The sequence below is a fragment of the Babylonia areolata genome, chromosome 9 (assembly GCF_041734735.1).
Source record: "Babylonia areolata isolate BAREFJ2019XMU chromosome 9, ASM4173473v1, whole genome shotgun sequence".
NCBI lineage: Eukaryota > Metazoa > Mollusca > Gastropoda > Neogastropoda > Buccinidae > Babylonia > Babylonia areolata.
In genome coordinates, this window is record NC_134884.1 from 44,955,780 (window position 1) to 44,981,600 (window position 25,821).

The 25,821-nt window shown below is 46.8% G+C and overlaps 1 protein-coding gene across 1 annotated transcript in view; it reads left to right on the forward strand.

Annotated features, from left to right (window-relative positions):
* Nucleotides 1-14,248, forward strand: part of LOC143285891 (carbohydrate sulfotransferase 6-like) — a 75,053-nt gene extending 60,805 nt beyond the window's left edge. The window contains exons 3-7 of the mRNA XM_076593337.1: nt 668-773; nt 2,993-3,061; nt 6,419-6,590; nt 8,798-8,938; nt 13,405-14,248. Coding sequence (XP_076449452.1) covers nt 668-773; nt 2,993-3,061; nt 6,419-6,590; nt 8,798-8,938; nt 13,405-14,122 — 1,206 coding nt within the window. The 3' untranslated portion in view covers nt 14,123-14,248. The remainder of the gene's footprint in view (nt 1-667; nt 774-2,992; nt 3,062-6,418; nt 6,591-8,797; nt 8,939-13,404) is intronic.
* The last annotated feature ends 11,573 nt before the right edge of the window (nt 14,249-25,821 follow it).

Below are 25,821 nucleotides of genomic sequence, written 5' to 3' on the forward strand. Positions count from 1 at the left end.
AACGTTAGTGATTTCGATACTTGAACACAAAAAGCTGATTTTTTATTTATTTAAACAAGTCGTATCCTGTTGATTGATGAGACAATGAAAGCGGTATGATCAAACGCAAATCAGAAACCATTCTTTATGTTCATCACTGACCACAAAACACACAAGGCCACAAGTACGTCAAATGAACCCTCCACTATCTTCTTCCTCACGTGGAAGAACGATTTCAACGCCTAATGAGGTTCACGAACGCAGGGACTGAAGAGAGTCGAGGTCACACATGTTTGCTGCTGTTGTCTGTGTCGAGCGCCTTGCGCATTGCTCGCATTTGGGATGAAAGTTCGAAGTGCATGCGCAGGATCCAAGATGGCCGCGGAGCTCTCCAGAGGTCTGTTTGAAACAATGAACCACGGACGGAGTGGGGAAGGAGAAGGGACAGGGAGGGGTGGGGGGGGGGGGGGGGGAAGGGATGGGGGAGGGAAGGGAGACAGGGTAGGGGGTGTTGCAGGTGACACTACCCGTACGCTATAACAATTATTATCATTATTATTATCATCATCATTCTGTTGTTGTTGTTGTTCCACCGCCATCAACCTCTGTACTAACTACTAATAGCGCTGCTGTGACAACTGCTACTGCGGCATTAACCACCGGTGTTTATCTGTTTTATCCCTCCCAGATGAAAATGCCCCCCCAGAGCAGAGCAGCAGTGGGGGTGCTGCTGGTTGGTCTGACGTTTCTACTCTACCACTACGTGTTTGTCGTCAGGAAGGAAGGGCAGCAGTGTGAGTGCTGCATTTGCTTACTGTTAAAAGAAAATTTTAAAACATGTCTTAGCGCACGCACAAGAACCCACAGCAACAAGAGAGTTGTCCCTGTCAACATTTTTGTAGTAAAATCTACTCTAATGCACACAAGTGTGTGTGTGTGTGTGTGTGTGTGTGTGTGTGTGTGTGTGTGTGTGTGTGTGCGCGCGCGAAGCCCGACTGAATGACACGGGAAACGAATGATGAGCGCCTAAATTTAGCTGTCAGTCAGCTGGGCAGCCTTTTGTGCAAATGACTCCGTGTTTCTAAAGCGCTTGGAGCTTGGTCACTGACCGAGGAGAGGCATTCATTTTCCTCCCTGTTAACCTGCTTGACTGTCTTCACTGTTTATTGAAAGCTAAAAAAAAATAATAAAAAAAATAAAAGATTTTTACCAAAGAAAATACTTCTTTTTTCCATTTTTGTTGTTGAAAATAGCAGTGAGCTAGCATGGGATAGACTACGATACGTGATCATTGTGTGACACATTTTTGGTTCGGTCTTTCAAACGTCCTCAGTTCAGTCATGGACCACAAATGATGACAATTATTGTAAAGTGACATAAAGAAATGTTTACATTATCACGTTATATCGTTTTTGTTGATTTCTTTTTTTAACCTCATTGGGTTTTTTTCCCTTTCTTTTCTTTTCTTCTCTATAAAGAAAAGAAAAGAAAAAATAAAATGTCTTTAACGCCATGACCGATTGTGATGCCTATTCGAAACGGTGTCTCGTAAATGCAGTCTATATATCAACGCATTGCAATGTGAATCCCTCTCGTACGTGAATGCTATGATTACTTAACCCTGTCACCGCCAGTCAATTTAGAGTACAAAATCCCCTTGTGGTGTAAACACAGAAAAGACAGTGGCTAAGAAAAGCTGGGGATTCCCCCTGCGATGTATAGAAAATATGGCCTATCCTACCACCGAACATTAAGAGCAGCAGGTTCATGGATAACAGACCAATGAATGGTCACCTTTCAGTGACATGGGTCCTCTACCACGCCTGTGCATAAATGCGAGCTTGGCGGTGAAAGTGTTAATGTTTTTATCCTTTTCTTTATTCGTATATTTTAGGCTATGTATTCGCCCCCCTATTCTTTTCTTCTCCCATATAATATTTGTATTTGTTTGTATTTGTATTTCTTTTTATCACAACATATTTCTCTGTGTGAAATTCGGGCTGCTCTCCCCAGGGAGAGCGCGTCGCTATACTACAGCGCCACCCATTTTTTTTGTATTTTTTCCTGCGTGCAGTTTTAATTCTTTTTCCTATCGAAGTGGATTTTTCTACAGAATTTTGCCAGGAACAACCTTTTTGTTGCCGTGGGTTCTTTTACGTGCGCTAAGTGCATGCAGCACACGGGACCTCGGTTTATCGTCTCATCCGAATGACTAGCGTCCAGACCACCACTCAAGGTCTAGTGGGTGGGGAGAAAATATCGGCGGCTGAGCCGTGATTCGAATTAGCGCGCTCAGATTCTTCTCTCGCTTCCTAGGCGGACGCGTTACCTCTAGGCCATCACTCCATATCATGAATATGTATGAATACCTTTGTTGTAATCATTTATATTTTTCCTATTAAAATTTTTTTTTAATCCAAAACTAGGCAAGTGAATGTGATAATATACATAGCATATCATACCTTTGAAAGGAATAAAACAAACTGAAAAAAATCATTTAAACTTGCAATCCTGGTTAGGACAAATTCGTGCAGATAAGGAATATTAACCGTTAAATATACCTTAATTCATACACACGTTATGATAAATCTACTCGTGTTCTTGATTACGTTGTTTTCTGAAATAGGGTCAAGGGTAAATCAGATCTTGAAAGAAAGGAGAGTTTTCAAAAGCCTGTGCGGTTGGAAGTAAAGGCGAAGTCATAAAAAGGGGTGCTGAAAAAAAAAAGTGGAAAAAAAAAAAAAAAAAAAAAAAAAAAAAGAAAGAAAGAAAGAAATAAGACGAATTTTATATTCAAAAGCAGAAAGGCGAATGATGGTCAAATGATAATTGAAAAGTCACCAATTGTTTGATATGAAACTTTTTTTTCTTCACGGATAATGAAACAAGAAAAGTACATTTTGATTAAGTCCTGTCAAGATAGACCGACGACTTTAAACTGTTCTTTTCTAAAATTGACACAGGTGTGTGTGTGTGTGTGTGTGTGTGTGTGTGTGTGTGTGTGTGAAAACAGACAAACTACACGACTATAAAGACGTTGGGAACAACTGCACTCAGCAACACACTGTCACCCAGCCATCGGGTGAGTTGGATTTCTCTGTCAGTATGTCTCTCTCTCTTTCTTTCTTTCTCTCTGTCTCTCTTTGCCCCTCTCTCTGTCTCTGTCTTTCTGTCTATATCTCTCTTTGTCTCTCTCTCTCTGTCTCTCCCTTTCTGTCTCTCTCTTTCCATGTTTCTCTCTCTGTCTCTGTCTCTCTGTCTCTGTCTCTATGTCTCTCTCTATGTCTCTGTCTATGTCTTTCTATGCCTTTCTCTCTATGTCTCTCTTTCTATCTCTCTGTGTCTTTCTCTGTCTCTATGTCTCTCTCTCTGTCTCTCTATCTGTGTTTACTGTGCATTTGAGTGTATTTGAATGTTATGGATGTACTTCTATAGCCTTTGGATACCCTGTGAGTATTTGGATTTCATTTCTCTTCGCCCTCAGGGCTGGATGTGAAACAGCACGTGCATGCTTATTCCACTTCCCTCATTACAAAATGTTCGTTCGTTCGTTCTCTCTATGTCTCTCTCTGTCACTATCTCTTTCTGTCTCTCTCTGTCTCTCTCTTTCTCTGTCCGTCTCTCTGTCTCTGTCTGTCTCTCTGTCTCTCTCTGTCACTATTTCTTTCTGTCTCTCTCTGTCTCTGTCTGTCTGTCTGTCTCTCTCTGTCTCTCTCTGTCACTGTCTCTCTCTCTCTCTCTCTGTCTCTCTCTTTCTCTGTCCGTCTCTCTGTCTCTGTCTGTCTGTCTCTCTCTCTTTGTCTCTCTCTGTCTCTCTCTCTCTCGGCCTCTCTCATTCAGTCCCTCTCTCGTTTTTTTTTTCTGTTCATTCTGTCACACCCCTGTCTGTCTGTCTGTCTGTCTGTCTGTCTGTCTCTCTTACCTCCCTTACCTCTCTTTGTCTCTGTCTCTGTTTCTCTCTCCCCTATATATATATATATATATATATATATATATATGTGTGTGTGTGTGTGTGTGTGTGTGTGTGTGTGTGTGTGTGTGTGTGTGTGTGTGTAGAAGAGAGAGAGAGAGAGAGAGAGATGTCTACAATCACCTGAATGTCTGAGCAGACATAAGCAGAAAGAAGAATAGTTCTGACTGCTTGCAATCAGGTGAATATTCTACAGGTACACAGATTATATCTGGGTGAACACAGCTTCAAACTTTTGCTACCGAACTCCTCCTCTTAGCCTGCAGTCAGGTGAATACCATAGGTGACTACACTGGTTGAACTGCGGTGAATATCACCTGGCTACTACAGGTTCTCCGAGGATTCTGGGTGGACACAACTTGAAGCTTTGGATCCTGAACTCGTTCCATCAGCTATCAGCCAGGTGAAAGCTACGAGCGATTACTACAGTGAATACGATAGGTGAATTGCTGTGAATATCACGTGAATGTTATAGGTGAATTGCAGTGAATATCACGTGAATTCTATGAGTGCATCGTAGTGAATATCAGGTGAACACGACTGATGAATTGCAGTGAGTATCAGGTGATTACTATAGGCAACGAATATAAGGTGAATAGTATTGGTGAATTGCAGTGAATATCAGGTGATTACTATGAGTGCATTGTAGTGAATATTTGGTGAATACTATAGGCGAATTGCAGTGAATATCTGGTGAATAATATAGGCGAATTGCAGTGAATTTCAAGTGTATACGATATGTGAGACACTATAGGTACATTAAAGTTTCTGGGTGTACAGGACTTCAACCTTCTGTTGCTGCACTTGTTCTGTCAGCTCGCAGTCAGGTAAACAGATACCATGGGCACATTACAGCTCTACCATTATGATGCGGCACTTGTTCTGTCAGCTCGCAGTCAGGTAAACAGATACCATGGGCACATTACAGCTCTACCATTATGATGCGGCACTTGTTCTGTCAGCTCGCAGTCAGGTAAACAGATACCATGGGCACATTACAGCTCTACCATTATGATGCTGCACTTGTTCTGTCAGCTCGCAGTCAGGTGAATGCCACCCGTGAATGCTATGGGTGAGCTGCTGTGATTATCAGGTAAATGATATCGGTGAACTGCGATGAACATCAGTTTGATACCACAGGTAAACAGTGTTGGTGAATTGCGGTGAATGTTAGCTGAATACTACAGGTGAACTGCGGCGAGTATTAGGTGGCTACTGTAGGTGAATTCCGACGAATATCAGGTGGATAACACGGGTGAACATTATAGGTGAAAACTGTAGATGAAGACAATGGATGAATTCCAGTGAATAACAGGTGGGTAATGAAGGTCTATAGAGGTTTGTGGACGTACATAATTTCAAGCTTTTGCCGCGGAATTGGTTCCATCAGTTTTCAGTCAGTTAAATGAATACTACATGTATAGAGTGGGCTGTGGGTGCACACAGCGTCAAGGTATGTGCTGCTGAACTGGTCCCATCATATCAGCTGGCAGTCAGGTGAATACGTACTCCAGGTACACAGAGTTTGAAGTTTCCAGGTACACCCAGATACACCGAGGTTTCCAGGTACACAGAGCTTTCCAACAGGTACACAGAGGTTTCCAGGTACACAGAGGTTTCCAGGTACACAGAGGTTTCCAGCAGGTACACAGAGGTTTTCAGGTACACAGAGGTTTCCAGCAGGTACACACGGTTTCCAAGTCCTCAGAGGTCTCCAGGTACACAGCGGTTTCCAGCAGGTGCACAGAGATTTCCAGGTACACAGAGGATGGTTTCCAGGTACACAGAGGATGGTTTCCAGGTACACAGAGGTTTCCAGCAGGTACACAGAGATTTCCAGGTACACAGAGATTTCCAGGTACACAGAGATTTCCAGGTACACAGAGGATGGTTTCCAGGTACACAGAGGTTTCCAGGTACACAGAGATTTCCAGGTACACAGAGATTTCCAGGTACACAGAGGATGGTTTCCAGGTACACAGAGGTTTCCAACAGGTACATAGAGGTTTCTAACAGGTACACAGAGGTTTCCAGGTACACAGAGGTTTCTGGGAACACAGAGGATGGTTTCCAGGTACACAGAGGTTTCCAACAGGTACACAGAGGTTTGCAGGTACACAGAGGTCAGGTTTCCAACAGGTACACAGAGGTTTCCAACAGGTACACAGAGGTTTCCAGGTACACCGAGGTTTCCAAGAGGTTTCCAGGTACACCGAGGTTTCCAAGAGGTTTCCAGGTACACCGAGGTTTCCAGGTACACCGAGGTTTCCAAGAGGTTTCCAGCTACACCGAGGTTTCCAGGTACTCAGAGGTTTCCAGCAGGTACACAAAAGCTTCCAGGTACACCCAGGTACACAGAGGTTTCTAACAGGTACACAGAGGTTTCCAGGTACACAGAAGTTTCCAGGTACACCCATCTGCACAGAGAAGTGTCCAGATACACGGTACGGATGTGTCTGGGCGTTGCAGGGCCCTCGCTGAAGCGGATCCTGCTGGTGACGTACGGCCGGAGCGGGTCGACCTTCACGTCGTACATCCTGAAGGAGACCCCAGGCACATTCTTCTTCTTCGAGCCTCTCAGGCCTCTGTTGGTGAAGAACACCGGGGGAGTGGGCACCATCATGAGCTATGAGGCTCTGGGGTCAGTGCTGCTGTGCTGCACGTGCGGGCTTGGGGGTGTTGGGGGAGGGGGGTTCATGATCGCTGTAGTTCTCTCTCTTTCTCTCTTTGTGTGTGTGTGTGTGTGTGTGTGTGTGTGTGTGTGTGTGTGTGTGTGTGTGTGTGTGTGTGTGTTGTTGTTGTTGTTGTTGTTGCCTGTTGTTTGTTGTTGTTTGTTTTTGTTTTGTGGTTGGTCTGTTGAACTGTTTCTCTCTGATCGTGTGCCTCTCTCTCTCTTTCTCTCTTTGTGTGTGTGTGTGTGTGTGTGTGTGTTGTGTTGTGTTGTGTTGTGTGTGTGTGCGTGTGTGTGTGTGTGTGTGTGTGTGTGTGTGTGTGTGTGTTGTTGTTGTTGTTGCCTGTTGTTTGTTGTTGTTTGTTTTTGTTTTGTGGTTGGTCTGTTGAACTGTTTCTCTCTGATCGTGTGCCTCTCTCTCTCTCTCTCTTGTTGTGATAACATGCAAATGAGTGTTTATATAGAGAAAACAGAAGTGACTGTATTTAGAAAAGGGGAGTTTCTTGGTAAACGCGAATGTTGGTTCCAGAACGGTTTTAAACTGTACGTGGTTGACAGATATTGCTATTTGGATTTTCACTTCATGACAAAGATAAGTGCTAGATTCGGAACCGAACATGAAGTTACAAAGGGAAAAAAAGCTGTTGTACAGAATTCAACAAGGCCTTTGATAAGTTTAAAGAAATGGCTGCAAATACTTTCTTCAAGATATTTGATGTTAAGATTCGGTCTGTTTTGTTATATTCGTCGGAAATGTGGGGATTAAACAGAATGGAACATATCGAAAAAGTTCACTTGATGGCGTGCAAACATTCTTAAGAGTACCTGTAAGGACCCCGAATGGAATGGTCTATCACGACTTAGGTTGGTATCCACTTTGAATCAATTCACTTACAAACGCAATTAGACATTAGTTGAAATTATTTCAGATGGATTATAATAGACGACCTCGAAATGCTTACGAATCGCTACTTGAACTAGACAGAAATGGAAAGCAGTGTTGGCCTTCAAATATCAGAGCAATTTTATGTGCAGCTGGATTTAATATTGTGTGGTTGCAATAAAACGTTGGTCATGTAAAAGCTTTTCTGTGTGAATTTAAACAAAGATTAATAGATGTATTTATCCAAGAATGGCAGGCTACCTTGAAAGACAGAGGTAGATACGAAAAGTTTGATCCTTCAAAGTTATATTTGAAAAAGAAAGTATATTCATGGTATGGATACGCACTGTTATTGCAATAACTCAAGTGATATTAAACATTCTACCCACCAATACAATGTGTTTTGAACTGATCTTTCTCATTTTAAACATTACATTTTGAAATTATACTCAATATATAAAAAGCTTCTATGTTTTACTCTCAGTGTTCAGGGCTTTCACTATGTTCATTCGCCCAAGTGGTCTTTTTCGGAAAATACTAAAATCAGTACTACGAGTGGACTTTATAGATCTATTGGCTGAGCCCTGAAGGTTATGGGCAAAAATCAATTGCGTACACATTTATACACACTCAAAGCGCGTGTTCATATTCCACGCGAACGCGAAGGACGCCATTTTGTTTCAAGTTGTTGACCTGCCGGTTCAATCCTATATTCAATCGACAATACACGATAACATGTGATGGAAAGTTGAAGGAGACCGTTAAATATTTATTCAGAGAAAGATTTGTGAACGCCTCATCACTTACTGGATTATGCCCCAAACTGCCATAAAAAATATCCACAAAATCAGTCAGGATTCACAGTTAAAAATAATAAACCATGAGAGTTAATACCCGTGATGAAACGTAAAATTTTTAAGTCTGGACTTTTGAGTGAGTGCATTTGTGCGTGTGTGTGTGTGTGTGTGTGTGTGTGTGTGTGTGTGTCGGCGGGCATGCGTACGCACGTGCATGCACTCGTGCGCGATTTTCTTTTTATGCCTTTCTTTTTTTCACTTTCCACTTACGGCAGACAACTAAATGTGTGTGTGTGTGTGTGTGTGTGTGTGTGTGTGTGTGTGTGTGTGTGTGTGTGTGTGTGCTCTCACTAGTAAATGTGTGTGTGTGTGCTCTCACTATTCTGTGCGTGTGCGTGCGTGCGTGCGTGCGTGCGTGTGTGTGTGTGTGCGCGTGTGTGTGTGTGTGCGTGTGTGCGTGTGTGTGTGTGTGTGTGTGTGTGTGTGTGTGGAGGCAGGGGGAGGTACTGGCCAGTACAGGAGGTGGCGGTGAGCCAGCTGACGGGGTACGAGCAGAAGGCAGTCACCCTGCTGGACCAGCTCTTCCGCTGCGACATCGGCAACTTCCCCGTCACCGACTACCTCAGCACCCACTTCCTGTGAGTCCACGTCAGGACCACGACTTAACCACTGCTGACCACCACTGACCACTGCTGACAATCGCTTACCACTGCTGACCACCACTGACCACTGCTGACCATCGCTTACCACTGCTGACCACTGCTGACCACCGCTGACCACTGCTGACCACCACTGACTACTGCTGACCACCACTGACCACTGCTGACCACCACTGACTACTGCTGACCACTGCTGACCGCTTACCACTGCTGACCACCACTGACCACTGCTGACCGCTTACCATTGCTGACCACCACTGACCACTGCTGACCGCCACTGACCACTGCTGACCACCACTGACCACTGCTGACCACCACTGACCACTGCTGACCACCACTGACCACTGCTGACCACCACCGACCACCACTGACCACTGCTGACCACCACTGACCACTGCTGACCACCACTGACCACTGCTGACCACCACTGACTACTGCTGACCACCACTAACTACTGCTGCACACTGCTGACCGCTGCTGACCACCACTGACCGCTGACCACTGCTGATTATTCACCGCTGCTAGCCACTGACCACAGCTGACCAGTACTGATCAGTGCTGGTCACTGGTCATGACTGACAACTCACCATAATTGAACCTTAACCAGTACTGATCACTGACCACTGCTGACCACAACTGACCATTGTTGACAACTGACCACCGCGGACCACTATTGACCGCCACTTATCACTGCTAATTATTACTGACCACTATATAATGACCGCTGATTACTATTGACTGCTGACCACCACTGACCACTGCTGACTACAATTGACCTCTGACCACTGTTGACCATCACTGCACTGACCGTAGTTGACCATTGACCACCGCTGCAAACGTGTGATCACTGCTGATCACCAATGACCGCTGCACTACCGCCTGACCACTGCTGACCGATGCTGCCCACCACTGACCACTGACAAGCACTAACCACTATATACTGACTACAGACCACTACTAACTGCTGACCACCATTGACCACAACCGCCACTGACCACCACCGTCCATTGCTGACCACTACTTAACATCACTGTCCTCTGCTGACCACCGCTGACCTCTGACCACCGCTTAGTACTACTGACCGCTGCCCACCGCTGACCACAACTGATCACTCCTGACCACTGACTACTGCTGACCAGCACCCAAAAGTGCAGGAATGATTCAACATACATAGGTTTGGGCGAACATAGACCTGGGGGAATATAGACCTAGGGGTAACATAGACCTAGGAGAATATAGACTTCGGGGAACATAGATGCGGGAGAATAGAGATCTGGGGAAACACCGACCTGGAGGAACATAGACCCAGGGGAATCTGGGGTAACGTACATATGCCCCCCTCCTTACACACACACACACACAGACACACACACACACAGACACAGACACACACACACACACACACACACACAGAAAACCACCCACTCGAATCAAACACAAGGACATAAAACATTAACATTGTAAGGACACACACGATAAAACGCAGTACAGTATGTGGCACTTAGTATACACGTGCATTCGTGTATGGAATTATTCACAGTTTGTGACTCCAGTGGTACGGGTTATGTCGACAGATAGCCTATGCATAAGGAGATGTGGCAGAGAGAGAGAGAGAGAGAGAGAGAGAGAGAGAGGATCAGAAAACAGATATACTTAACACTCTCACAGTTTCCCGGCCCCCTTTATCCGTGAATTGTGTGTGTGTTCTCATCGTCATTATTAATAAACCATTACACACACACACACACACACACACACACACACCACACACACACACACGCGCGCGCGCGCAGACACACACTACACACACACACACACATACACACACACACACACACACGCGCGCGCGCGCGCGCAGACACACACTACAGACAGACACACACACACACACACACACACACACACCACCACCACCACCACCACCACACACACAGATACAGACACACACATACACAAACACACGCACAAACACACATACACTCACACACACGCACATCTACACATACACCACACACAAACACACACACACACATAAAAACACACATACACACACATACACACACACACATGCACACACACACACACGCACGCACGCACGCACGCACGCACCCACACACACACACCAAACACACGCACACACCAAACACACACACACACACACACACACACACTACACACACATACACACGCACAAACACACACACACACACACGCACAAACACACACACACACACACACACACACACACACACACACACACACACACACACACACACACACACACACACACACTGACCAATCGATCAGAATCCTGTTCCTGTTTTCTCTATATGCCCCAGAAACTCAGCCCCATTTTAAGATTTCATTTGAAAATAATTAATTGCCTAATTACTCGATGAAAAATGGGGGCACGGAACCATTGCTTGCTGTCTTGTCAATGTCAAGTCTTCGAATTTTCCCCGTTAACCACGTGCATGCTAGTGCCGAGTATGCAGGTCAGTTTGAGGGATGTCACCTCACTGAGAAGGCATTTGACAGGGTCTGGCATGCAGCTTTGTGGGCTACCATGAATCTGTACAACATCAACGCCAACCTGATCAGACTGATACAGCACCTCTATGACAAAGCCACCAGCGCCGTCTACCTCAACAATAGCATCGGGGACTGGTTCAGAACCACAGTTGGAGTGAGACAAGGCTGTCTACTCTCCCCAACACTCTTCAACATCTTCTTAGAAAGAATAATGACTGACGCACTGGAAGAGCATGTAGGAACAGTCAGCATAGGCGGCAGAACAATCACAAACCTACGTTTTGCCGACGACATTGATGGACTGGCTGGAAAAGAAGAAGAACTGGCAAGCCTGGTCAAACATCTAGACAAAGCCTCCACATCGTATGGAATGCAAATCAGTGCGGAGAAAACCAAACTGATGACTAACAACACCAACGGCATCAGCATTGACATCAAAGTCAACGACGAAAAGCTTAAAACAGTCCACAGCTTCAAATATCTGGGAGCAATCGTGTCAGATGAAGGATCTAAACCAGAAGTACTCTCGAGAATTGCCCAAACAACAATGGCACTCAACAAGCTGAACACCATCTGGAACAACAAAAACATCGCTCTCAGCTCAAAAATCAGACTGATGCGTTCCCTGGTTATTTCAATATTGCTCTACGCCTGCGAGACTTGGACCCTGACTGCGGACATCGAGAGAAGAATCCAAGCTGTCGAGATGAGATGCTTTCGTAGACTACTTGGCATCTCCTACAGAGACCACATCACTAACACGGAAGTGAAGAACAGAATCAAGCAAAGTATTGGACCCTACGAAGACCTTCTGTCCATAGTGAAAAAACGCAAACTTAGGTGGTATGGACACATCTCCCGATCATCTGGTCTTGCCAAAACGTTCCTGCAAGGCACCGTACAAGGAGGCAGAAGGAGAGGACGGCAGAGGAAGAGATGGGAAGACAACATCCGGGGTTGGACAGGCTTGACGCTCGGTGACGCCCTGAGGAAATCAGAAAACCGTGAAGAGTGGAGAGGGGTGTTGGCCAGGTCAGCAGCGGTGCCCCAACGGTCTGAACCCAGACTACGGGAGAGGTGAAGGTGACCTCACTGAGATTAGATTGAATTTACAGGTCCGGGTGTGAGTTACCGCTCTGTATTACTGGACTCATTCTTCAAGAGACTGCATTGCTATTTTGTTTCGCGAAACGTCTTACCATGCTTAAAAGTTCACAAAGTGTACTAATTTATCCACTTTGGCTCAGCAAGTCAAGGCGTTAAAAGATTAAAGAAATGTGGAGTTTTATGTTTTAAAAGAAGTTTTAGTTTTTCTACCTCCTGGATACAACTAAAAAAAACAACTCGACTTTGCAAATTTGATTTTTTAGATTCAGAAATATTCGAATTTTTCTATCTCCTGGATAGAATTATAAAAAACAACAACTCGACGATGGAAATTTGATGTCTTTTTTAATTCGGAAAATCATTTATCAAGAGCAATTACAGGAAAAACTAATTGACAGGTACAGGACAGGATGAGATGGGGATGACAGGGGAACGCTGTTCCATACATTCGCCAGTTCCTTATTTTTGTAATTTCTTTTCTTTCTTTTTTTCCTTTTTTTTTTTTGTTCTTTAAAAAAAAAAATCTGTTCATGATTTTATTGTTTTTGCTTTTGTTTTGTTTTAGTTTCATTATTAAAATACTTTTTTTTCAACAAACTTTCCACAAAGTTTCTGAACACAGTTTGAACACCGTTTGTGTGTGTGTGAGTGTGTGTGTATGGATGTGCGTGAGCTCGCGCACGCGCGCGCGCGCCTTTTTGCTTGCTTCCTTGATCATTTACTTTGTGTGTTGCTGTGTTTCCCTCCCCCTGACCCCCCCCCCCCTCCTCCTACCTCCCCACCAACCCCCCCACCCCCTTTCCCAGGCTACACGGCAACGTGTCCAAGGTGACGCAGTGCCTGCAGCCCATGGTAAAGGCCGAGGGCTACCTCAACCTGTCCCACTACCTGCAGTGCCTCCTGGACTTCTGGGCGTCTTGCCAGGCCGCCACCACCCGCCTCTTCAAGCTCATCCGCCTCCCCGCGCGCGCTCTCTCCCCCCTGCTCCAGAAGCACGCCGACCTGCGTGTGGTCTACCTGGCGCGTGACCCTCGCGCCATCCTCTCCTCCCAGCGCGCGCTCTTCGGGGCCGCCCCGCGCGCCAAGGACTTCTGTCGGATGGTGGAGGACGACGCGGCCCATATCCGGCTCCTGCAGGAGACGTTTCCCGGCCGGGTGGTGGCGCTGCGGTACGAGGACGTGGCCTCTGACCCCCTGATCTACACGCGGCGCCTGTACAGTGCCCTACAGCTGCCGCTCACTTCCGATGTGGAGAGCAAGGTGCGGAAGATGACCTCGGGCGGTGGCCGGAACTCCTCCTCCTCCTCCTCCAACGAGGGCGCCTATTCCATTTTCCGCTCCGATCCGCGGAAGTCGTCGAGTGCGTGGCGGACAAAGATCAGCTTCAGCTCTGTGCGGGAGGACGACGGGGTGTGTGTGGGGGCCTACCAGTGGCTGGGGTACAGGGAGGCCCTCAACGAGTCCGTGCTGAGGGACCTGGGTCAATCCCTTACCGCGCCGTTCGGCAGGTTGGGTTTTCTGTGAAGGGGGGAGACTGGTGCGGGCAGCTCTCCTGACATCTTGACCCTTCTACCCTGCCCTGTCCTGTCCTGACATCTTGACCCTGCTACCCTGCCCTGTCCTGACATCTTGACCCTGCTACCCTGCCCTGTCCTGTCCTGACATCTTGACCCTGCTGCCCTGCCCTGCCCTGACATCTTGACCCTGCTGCCCTGCCCTGTCCTGACATCTTGACCCGGCTGCCCTGCCCTGTCCTGACATCTTGACCCTGCTACCCTGCCCTGTCCTGACATCTTGACCCTGCTGCCCTGCCCTGTCCTGACATCTTGACCCTGCTACCCTGCCCTGCCCTGTCCTGACATCTTGACCCTGCTGCCCTGCCCTGTCCTGACATCTTGACCCTGCTGCCCTGCCCTGTCCTGACATCTTGACCCGGCTGCCCTGCCCTGTCCTGACATCTTGACCCGGCTGCCCTGCCCTGTCCTGACATCTTGACCCTGCTGCCCTGCCCTGCCCTGTCATCTTGACCCTGCTGCCCTGCCCTGTCCTGTCCTGACATCTTGACCCTGCTGCCCTGCCCTGCCCTGTCCTGACATCTTGACCCTGCTGCCCTGCCCTGCCCTGCCCTGTCCTGACATCTTGACCCTGCTGCCCTGCCCTGCCCTGTCCTGTCCTGACATCTTGACCCTGCTGCCCTGCCCTGTCCTGTCATCTTGACCCTGCTGCCCTGCCCTGTCCTGTCATCTTGACCCTGCTGCCCTGCCCTGTCCTGTCATCTTGACCCTGCTGCCCTGCCTTGTCCTGACATCTTGACCCTGCTGCCCTGCCCTGTCCTGACATATTGACCCTGCTGCCCTGCCCTGTCCTGACATCTTGACCCTGCTGCCCTGCCCTGCCCTGCCCTGCCCTGTCCTGTCATCTTGACCCTGCTGCCCTGCCCTGCCCTGTCCTGTCATCTTGACCCTGCTGCCCTGCCCTGCCCTGTCCTGTCATCTTGACCCTGCTGCCCTGCCCTGCCCTGCCCTGTCCTGCGGTGCACACACATTGTCACAGGAACCAATCGCGGATTTGTAAAAGTGTTGGGTTTTTTGTGTGTGTGTGTGTTTTCCCCCCTGTGCTCAAATGAACTGACTTACTGCACGGGTGGGGGTGACTCGAAGTCTGTTTTTGTTTTAGGTGGCAGTTTGGTGGTGGTGTTTATTTATTCATTCTTTTTTATGTGTGTGTTTATTTGTTATTTCTTTTCTTTCTTTTTTTTATTCATTCGTTCATCCATCCATCCATCCATCCATCAATCTATCTATCTATCTGTCTATCTATGTGTGTTTGTGCGTGCGTGTCTGTGTGTGTATTTGTGTGTGTATTTGTGTGTGTGTGTGTGTGTGTGTGTGTGTGTGTGTGACTCTCGGGAGGTTTCAGCATCAGCTACACCCAGGATCTTATTACTGCAGTGCAGTACCTTCTTCCAGAGATACCTGCGGTGTCTGCCTCTTCTGTTTCTTTGTTGTCAGCACAACGGACCGTACAGGGACACTATCGGCAGGGAGGGTTATGGGGGGGGGGGGGGGGGGGGGGGGGGGGGCGGGGGGGGGGGGGGGGGGGGATGGGGGTAGGGGCGCTGGAAAAAAAAGTATAAAGAAAAGGGAGAAACAAAAAAAAAAAAAAAAATGCTTAACACGACCATTGATGACGGATTCCGAAACTGACGCCCCAGCCCTACTCGTCATCCCATCACAAATCGGATTTTAAGGTTCAAAGTTAAACAAGAGAGGCAAGGCCTTCAAGACTCACTTGTGATACACTAAAAAAAAAATAAAAAAAATAAAAAAATCTAATCGTTAAAATGTGTTCTGTATTATTATAAAGCTTTGGATTTCAAAAAAAAAAAAAAAAAAAAAAAAAAAAAAGAGAGAGAGAAAAAAAAAAAGAAGTCCTAACCAGATTCGAACCCCGCGTGTCCGGGTGAGAAGAAACTGTCTTACCCATTACACTATCGTGGCTCCTTAACTGACGTTCTAAAATTTAATATTGGAACATACTTTTTTAAAGGGCGATAAATCAATTGCGGTATTTGCAGTGAGAACGCTGTTTAAATCATATCATTCTGGTGTATCTTGGGCATTCAAAAAATCTTTTTAAGTCCACGGTAAAGGAGACGTGGCTATCGCCGCAATCACACTGCAACATTTAGCCTTTTTCTGTAGATCTAGATAAATGTACAAGTTTAGTTACACCCGCCGGGAATGTAGTACGACACGGTCGATTCAATTTCTCTTTTATGTTCATTCTAGTTTTATAGTTTTAAAGTTGATATGAAAATTTAGTATTTTGTTAAACTAATAACATGTAGAGCCAAGTACAAGTACTTCTAAACGTCGTATGAAGTGAAAAGGACTTCATTTTGAGAAAAGTCAAGACTGGAAATTTTTTCGTTTCATCGTGATCAATTCAAGGGTATTAACTCGCATGGTTTACAATTTTTAACTGTGAATTCCGACTGATTCTGTGGATATTTTTATGACAGTTTGGGGCATAATCCAGTAAGTGATGAGGCGTTCACAAATCTTTCTCTGAATAAATATTTAACGATCTCCTTCTCCAACTTTCCTTCACATGTTATCGTGTATTGTCGATTGAATATAGGATTGAACGGGCAGGTCAACAACTTGAAACAAAATGGCGTCGTTTGCGTTCGCGAAGAATATGAGCACGCGCTTTGAATGTGTATAAATATGTGTACACAATTGATTTTTGCCCATGACCTTAAGGGCTCAGCCAATAGATCTGTAAAGTCCACTCGTCGTATTGATTTTAGTATTTTTCGAAAAAGACCACTTGGGCGAATGAACATAGTGAAAGCCCTGTACATTGAGAGTAAAACACTCAAGCTTTTTATGTATTGAGTATAATTTCAAAATGTAATGTTTAAGATGAGAAAGATCAGTTTAAAGCAAATTAAGTCCCGTAGCATTAATTACAGAGTAATTTCCCTTTTCTACTATCTGCACCAAAACGTTTGCAAAATAAATAAAACTTCCATGCTTAGCAAAAGAAGTTCCTGTTTGAACAAAAAAATGATAATAATGACTGCTTTTGTTGTGTCAGAATATCAGATCAAAGTGCCAAGTTTAGAGAATACAAAAAATATAAATATAACAGTAAATGCAGTTTGCATATAATTTTTTTTTAATTTTTTTTTGTGTGCCCATCCCAGAGGTGCAATATTGTTTTAAACAAGATGACTGGAAAGAACTGAATTTTTCCTATTTTAATGCCTAATTTGGTGTCAACTGACAAAGTATTTGCAGAGAAAATGTCAATGTTAAAGTTTACCACGGACACACAGACACACACACACACAGACAACCGAACACCGGGTTAAAACATAGACTCACTTTGTTTACACAAGTGAGTCAGCAAAACCTCAATTTGGGCTCTTCTTCCCAGTCTTGTCTCTCTGTCTCCCTTCAAAATAAACACAAGCGAATTTCTCTCCCTCTCTCTGTGTCTGTCTCTGCCCCCCGCCTCTCTCTCTCCCCCCCCCTTCTCTTTCCATCTCCCCTCTCTCAATCTCCCCCGCCTCTCTCTCTCTCCCTCTCTCCCCCCTCTCTCTCCATCTCCCCTCTCTCTCTCCCCCCCTCTCTCTCTCCATCTCCCCTCTCTCAATCTCCCCCGCCTCTCTCTCTCTCCCCCACCCCTCTCTCTCCATCTCCCCTCTCTCAATCTCCCCCGCCTCTCTCTCTCTCCCCCCCCCTCTCTCTCCATCTCCCCTCTCTCAATCTCCCCCGCCTCTCTCTCTCTCCCCCCCCCTCTCTCTCCATCTCCCCTCTCTCAATCTCCCCCCGCCTCTCTCTCTCTCCCCCCCCCTCTCTCTCCATCTCCCCTCTCTCAATCTCCCCCGCCTCTCTCTCTCTCCCCCACCCCTCTCTCTCCATCTCCCCTCTCTCAATCTCCCCCGCCTCTCTCTCTCTTCCCCACCCCTCTCTCTCCATCTCCCCTCTCTCAATCTCCCCCGCCTCTCTCTCTCTCCCCCCCCCCCCTCTCTCCATCTCCCCCCTCTCAATCTCCCCCGCCTCTCTCTCTCTCCCCCCCCCCCCTCTCTCTCCATCTCCCCTCTCTCAATCTCCCCCGCCTCTCTCTCTCTCTCTCCCCCCCCCTCTCTCTCTCCATCTCCCCTCTCTCAATCTCCCCCGCCTCTCTCTCTCTCCCCCCCCCCTCTCTCTCCATCTCCCCTCTCTCAATCTCCCCCGCCTCTCTCTCTCTCTCTCCCCCCCCTCTCTCTCCATCTCCCCTCTCTCAATCTCCCCCGCCTCTCTCTCTCCCCCCCCCCCTCTCTCTCCATCTCCCCTCTCTCAATCTCCCCCGCCTCTCTCTCTCCCCCCCCTCTCTCTCCATCTCCCCTCTCTCAATCTCCCCCGCCTCTCTCTCTCTCTCCCCCACCCCTCTCTCTCCATCTCCCCTCTCTCAATCTCCCCCGCCTCTCTCTCTCTCTCCCCCCCCCTCTCTCTCCATCTCCCCTCTCTCAATCTCCCCCGCCTCTCTCTCTCTTCCCCACCCCTCTCTCTCCATCTCCCCTCTCTCAATCTCCCCCGCCTCTCTCTCTCCCCCCCCCCTCTCTCCATCTCCCCCCTCTCAATCTCCCCCGCCTCTCTCTCTCTCCCCCCCCCCTCTCTCTCCATCTCCCCTCTCTCAATCTCCCCCGCCTCTCTCTCTCTCTCTCCCCCCCCTCTCTCTCTCCATCTCCCCTCTCTCAATCTCCCCCGCCTCTCTCTCTCTCCCCCCCCCCCTCTCTCTCCATCTCCCCTCTCTCAATCTCCCCCGCCTCTCTCTCTCTCTCTCCCCCCCCCTCTCTCTCCATCTCCCCTCTCTCAATCTCCCCCGCCTCTCTCTCTCCCCCCCCCTCTCTCTCCATCTCCCCTCTCTCAATCTCCCCCGCCTCTCTCTCTCTCTCTCCCCCCCCTCTCTCTCCATCTCCCCTCTCTCAATCTCCCCCGCCTCTCTCTCTCTCCCCCACCCCTCTCTCTCCATCTCCCCTCTCTCCATCTCCCCCGCCTCTCTCTCTCTCCCCCCACCCCTCTCTTTCCATCTCCCCTCTCTCAATCTCCCCCGCCTCTCTCTCTCTCCCTCTCTCCCCCCTCTCTCTCCATCTCCCCCCTCTCCATCTCCCCCCTCTCTCTCCCCCTCTCTCCCCCCTCTCTCTCCATCACCCCCCTCTCTCTCCCCCTCTCTCTCTCTCCATCTCCCCCCTCTCTCTCTGTGTCTCTGTCTCTGTCCCCCGCCTCTCTCTCTCTTCCTCCCCCCCTCTCTTTCCATCTCCCCTCTCTCTCTCCCCCCTCTCTCAATCTGCCCCCCCCCCTCTCTCTCCCTCTCCCCCCTCTCTCTCCCCCTCTCTCTCTCCCCCCCCTCTCTTTCCATCTCCCCTCTCTCTCTCTCTCTCTCTCTCTTTCGCGCGCGCGCGCGCGCGCGTGTGTGTGTGTGTGTGTGTGTGAAAACGCACATCGGATCGGAAACAACGCATCAATAAATGGAATGATGAACAAGAAAAAGGAAGAAAACAGGACACACTACAGCACAGATTGCACCAAAAAAGAAATGCTAACAACGAACAGCTAAACGCAAAATCTGCATATATACATAATTATAACACACACACACACACACGCATACACACACAAGTGACACATACACGCACACGCGTGCTCTCCACCTCCATAACCTCTGTCCCATACGCACACTCACAGAGAAAGCATTTGCAGTGTGATGTGATGTGATTGATGTGTTGTGTTGCGTTATGTATTGTACAATTCAAAATAAACGAGAGATTGGGAAGGAGAATTTAAGATTTATTCATGTTGGCAGATCTACTTATTTATTTTTCTCTCACACCTTCATATACCTTCTGCTAGCGGGGAGGAAAATAAGAGAGAGGTAGAGGGGAGGGGGAGAGAAAGAAGAGGGAGAGAGAGAGAGGGGGGGGGGGGTTGAGGGTTGAAGAATAAGCTACAATCTTTCACTATACCCTCACAAAAAATAAACATGGAAAACAGAGGAAGGAAGAAGAAGGAAGAGGGGGCGGGGAGAGGAGGGGGTGGAGGGGAGGGCAGAGTGGGAGAAATACGGATATACAGACAGAGAGAAATTGAGAGACAGACACGTACACAGACATACATGCAGCCAAACACACACAGACAAACATAGAGGTGTGTTTGTGATGTTCATATGTCTTGACAAATGCTCGTTCGAGAACAACGTGGGTATCTTTTTTGAGCTGGATTGTCCTGACATCTGAATGTTGCAGAGGCAGAGAGAACGGTGTGTGTTTCCTGTCCGGGCGTTTTGTTTGTCAGTGTCATGTGTCGGCACGCGCGTGCACACACGCACGCATTCACACACACACACACTCTCTCTCGCAGATACATATACACACACACTCACTCACTCATTCACACACACACGCGCGCTCATATAAACACACGCACACACAATCGCCAAACAACATTAAAAACAGCAAAACAAAAAGCTGTTTGGAGGTTCTTCTTTTGATTGGGCAATCTAAATTACCGCCAATCCTGGACATATAAGGCAGTGGAATTGTTCATCACTTTTTCTGCAAATATTGTATTGTATTGTATTGTATTACTCTTTTAACACAACAGATTATTATGTGTGAAATTCGGGCTGCTTTCACCAGGGAGAGCGCGTCGCTACACTGAGAGCATCACCCTTTTTCTTCTTCTTCTCTCTTTTTTTCCGCTGCTTGCGAGTGTATTATTTTCTTTTCCTATCAAAGCGAAGTTTTTTTTTCTACAGAATCTTGTTCGGGGCAAACCTTCTATTGTCGTCAGTTCTTTTATGTGCGCTAAGTGCATGCTGCACATGGGACCTCGGTTTATCGTCTCATCCGAATGACTAGCGTCCAGACCACCACTGAAGGTGTAGTGGAGGGGGAGAAATTACTTGCATGTGTGCGGTTCGAACCGGTGCGCTCAGATTCTCTCGCTTCCTAAGCGGACGCGTTACCACCACCCCACCACTCCAAATTCGTGTAAGATGTGTCTTCCCTTCTTTCCCTTTGATCGTCAAAACATACCTTGCACATACAACGTTTTCACACCTGATGGAGTTAAAATCTTGTTAGGTTTACTGAGAGGATAAGTTCGAAGAGGATTTTGGAGGAATGTGGATCAAAGGGAGATAAAAGGATTGAAGAATCCACACGCGGGCCAGGGGCATGTGTGGTTCGTCCGTCGGAATCGACGAGGACCATCTAGTCATCCTGGGGGTGGGTGGGATGGGTTCTGTGGGTGCGCAGATGACTGGTCAGGCCAATCCGCGCCCGGAAGGTTCTGACGCAGTGTGGACAGGGGATGGTGGCGGCTGTCAGGGACTTGTAGGGGCATGTAGAGGCCAGTCATAAAAGGGGTTGTATTGTTTTATGTTCAGTGGTTAAGGAGAAGACTAAGGAAACAGTGACTACTTGAACAAAACTAATGTCGTAAGTACACTGTCACTTATGCAAATGTACAGTAAGCACGTTTGCACATAATACGATGGAATGGAAAGACTACCACTGGACAACAACTTAACATCGAACACATGACATCAAATAGCATTGTATTGACAGTGGGTAAGGCTAAGCTGATTTGGTGAAAGTGCGCTGACTATATATATTGTGAAGCTCGCACTGTGTCATAATGTGACACAAATGAATTAGTTATGTGGCACTGGAATAAACTGGATAGGAAAAGCATGATACCGGAATGACAGTTACCAGACTCTGATACATATCAGATGGTTAATGATACAGTATTGTCCTGTAATCATCACAGCAGAACTACAGTTTCAGTTTCACTTTCTCAAGGAGGCGTCACTGCGCTCGGACAAATCCATACACGCCACACCACATCTGTTGAGCAGATGCCTGACCAGCAGCATAACCCAACGCGCTTAGTCAGGCCTTGAGTGCATGCTTACATATTTGTGTACCTATGAAAGTGGATTTCATTTTACGTAATTTCGCCAGAGGACAACACTCTCGTTGCCATGGGTTCTTTTTCAGTGCGCCAAGTGCGTGCTGCACAAGTCCCGTGTGCAGAACTACAGACACCCGTAATAGAAGACTAAGCATATTATAGCTTGACTAAACACACTATAAGTTATACTGTATGTTCCTCTCGTATGTACTGGAAGCACTTTAGCAGGTAGAACATAAGTACTTGAAGCAATACATGGATATAATATCACTGGCTTCTATGTACACTACTGGTAACCGAAGAATGAAATAGCAATGCCACAGCACAAAACAACGATAAAAAAAAGAGCTAGCATATGGCAATGGGGGTGATAAACGGAACTCTTTCACCACCATAAGCGACTTTAGTTGACTAGACAGTGCACAGCCACAGGCGACTTTTGTCGACAGAGAGGGGTCATGAGGATGAGACCATTTTTCACATGGTAACAAAGCCTGACTGCTGCAGCCAGTTTCCCACCAACAGAAAAAAATGACTAACCTTTACCCCCCGACCGACTCTGAAGTGAACAAGTCCATTTTGTTGTTTGACATGAACCCAAGCCGGTGACAGAGCATCATTTCTAAAATATTTGGCGTTGGGGAGTGTTTTTCACACCAAAACTTGGCGGTGACAGAGTTAAGTTAATGGAATTACACAACTAAGTTTAGGACTGGTGTTTCTGATATAGTTGTGCACAGTCAAGATACAAGAAAAATGAAAAGTGCATGTCCGATGATCTTAAAAAAAAGAAAAAGATTCATCCCTTCAAAGTATTATAGTACACCAACCTTTTCAGACTAACATTATCAATGTCTTGCAGAAATGAATCTGTTATCAGGAACTTCACAGGTTTTCTGTATAAGTCGTTTCAGAGAAGAACCATTATGAGCTGATACTACGATGTTGTTCAAAGATATACATATAATATTCACGAATAACATGTACAATATTTTTGTGTGCATCATTTTCTAGAATGTTTCCTATTAATGTGTATCCCCTCCAAATGGGGCCATTGCATAAAGGGAGTTTCATCGTCATCAGGCGATCGTTCACTCCTTTCGGGGGGCCAGCCAGCTTGCCAACAAGAGTTGTCTTCACTGCAAAGCCAACTCCAGCCTCACGTTTCTCTTCAGGTCCGCGACCACTCTAAAAGAAGGTGTAGCCTGCGCCTCGCTCACAGAGTTCACCTTTTTCTGCCAGTCTGGTCTCACTTAAGGCAGCGATGTCGATGTTGTACCTGGATAGTTCACTCGCAATGAGTGCTGTGCGTCTCTGTGGTCTGGCTGAGTCGCCTCTGTCCAGAAGCATACGCAGGTTCCATGTGGCAATGGTCAATGGGGTGCTCCTTGTTTTCTTCTTTCTTTCCTTTGTGTGTCGACCGCTTGAGTAGTGTCCCCGTCAGCCGCGGTATGCTGACTAGGGTGGTGTGGAGCAGGCAATGTTTAGGGCACCTTTTCTAGCCTCTTACTCATGCCATGGAGGTGAGCAGTGCTGTCCTGAAGAGGGCTGCTCAGTCGCTCAGGGGGCTGCCGATCTCCACCGCTGCTCCAGTCGGTGAAAAACGACCCTATGGCCTGAGCCGCCTGTGTGCAGGTCCGCGGCTACGACTGCCAGTGTACCCACACCTGTCGCTTCGTCGCTCGCCTGTCGCCACAGGGCTTGGGGAAAATGCTGGTATGGGATGAAGGATGACTGATGACTTGCGTGATGACTTTGTTTATAGTGAGGAGGAGTTGCGCACCGTCGACCTCACTCTCTTGTCCGAGACCGTCTGTATCCAGTGGCAAGACGAGGTCAAGACGACTGGAGATGGAAACGGATGCAGTGGATGACCAGGATGTCCTATGTGCCTCATCCTGCCCTCAGCACTCCACAGTGCTCTGCTGCAACCGCCTTCCTCTCCATTGAACCATGAAGGTTTCTTCCGCAGAGTCCGCCGGATCCAGTCTTCACATGCTTGGGTAGACAAGCCCTAACTCACCGAGGGTCTGAGACCCGTCGGCTACCCTCACCTAGTTTAGCCAGCCTGTCAAAGCCGTTGCCCGGGGGTTGGGCGCTGCCGCATGCTAGCAGCTTCTAGGACCCATAGGTGAGAGCTGGGTGCCGGTGGGGACCAATAGAGGACGAACCACTCCCGGAAGAGCGTGACAACCCCCCCCCCCCCCCCTATAGAGGTATACCCCTCCCGTGCACCCCCTAACCCCCGATACATATATATATATATATATATATATATATATATATATATATATATATATACAAGATTGGTCTTTAATGACAAAATGTAAGAATACGAACATATTTCTTGCTTGAATTGTTTTCTAACCTGTTCGTTTCGATTACGGCGGTTAAAATTGTGACATGTACGAATCATACATCGTTAGAAGACACAGCCCATGACCAAAAATGGAGATTTACTCGCATCTCTTCAGTTGATGCCATGTTAACGAGTACTCTAAATACTTGAATAGATATAAAAATGTTTTTCTCTTCAGAGAGAGAGAGAGTGTGTGTGTGTGTGTGTGTGTGTGTGTGAGAGAGAGAGAGAGAGAGAGAGAGATGTGTAGTATGCATGTCTGCAGATAAGAAGCGTATTTTCGCTTAAGAATTAATGTTAAAATCATTTTCTGTTTATGACTTTATTAAAGATGATCATTTTTATGATGTTCAATATACATATAAAAAAAGAAAAATAACAAGACGAAGAGAGAAAAAAGAATATATATATATATATATATATATATATATATATATATATATATAATCAATGATGTTTCTCTTGTCTTGAAATTTGTCTGAAATTATTTTTAAAATGGTCTGTTCCTTCATTTCACCACAAAAAGAACACGCTTTCGTCTCGATAGCATAGCACATTTAATAGTGCAAACGAAGCTTTCACATACAATCTTTGTCACAATCAGGAGGAGATAATTCATTCGCGATCACAAATATGTTTAATTTGCATTGATAGAAATAAACGTAATGTCTAGAAGATCAGTGCACTTAAAAAATTCTCAAAAACGAACATCAGGGAAATGCTGAAGAAGTACTTCCATAGCTTCTCAATGCGGTTCACCACCAAGGAATACACGACAGATTGGATCAATCTGGAAGTGGGCATAGCCATGGACTATGCAATTGCTCCAATCCTGTTCGTGCTGGCAATGGAAGTGATCTTGAAAGCCTCAATGAAGGGAACGGATCGAGCCGACCTCGGTAATGGATACCAGATGCCTCCTTTGAAAGCCTTCATGGGTGAAAAAACAGTCCTTTCAACAAAAGAGGATGACGCCCGTCAAATACTGAAGCGGCTGAACGAGCTAGCTGCCTCAGCCAGGATGAACTTCAAACCAAAGAAATAACGGAACCTCTCACTGCGTAAAGGAAAGGTAGCTGAAACGGTCACATTCACTCAGTGTAGCCAACCAAGCCATTCCAACGGTGTCAGATGAACCAGTCAAGAGCCTTGGAAGATGGTATGATGAGTCCCTGAAAGATACAAAAAAAGGAAAGGAAACCAAGCAGACAGCAAAGGAAGGCCTGCATATCATACACCAGTGTGGCCTCCCTGGTAAATACAAAGTGTGGTGCCTACAGTCCATAGTGATACCAAAGCTCCTGTGGCCTCTCCTGATATATATCAGCTGTAGTACAGTCGAGTCAAATGAGGTAAAGATCAACAAGTACACACGCAGATGGCTTAGTGTC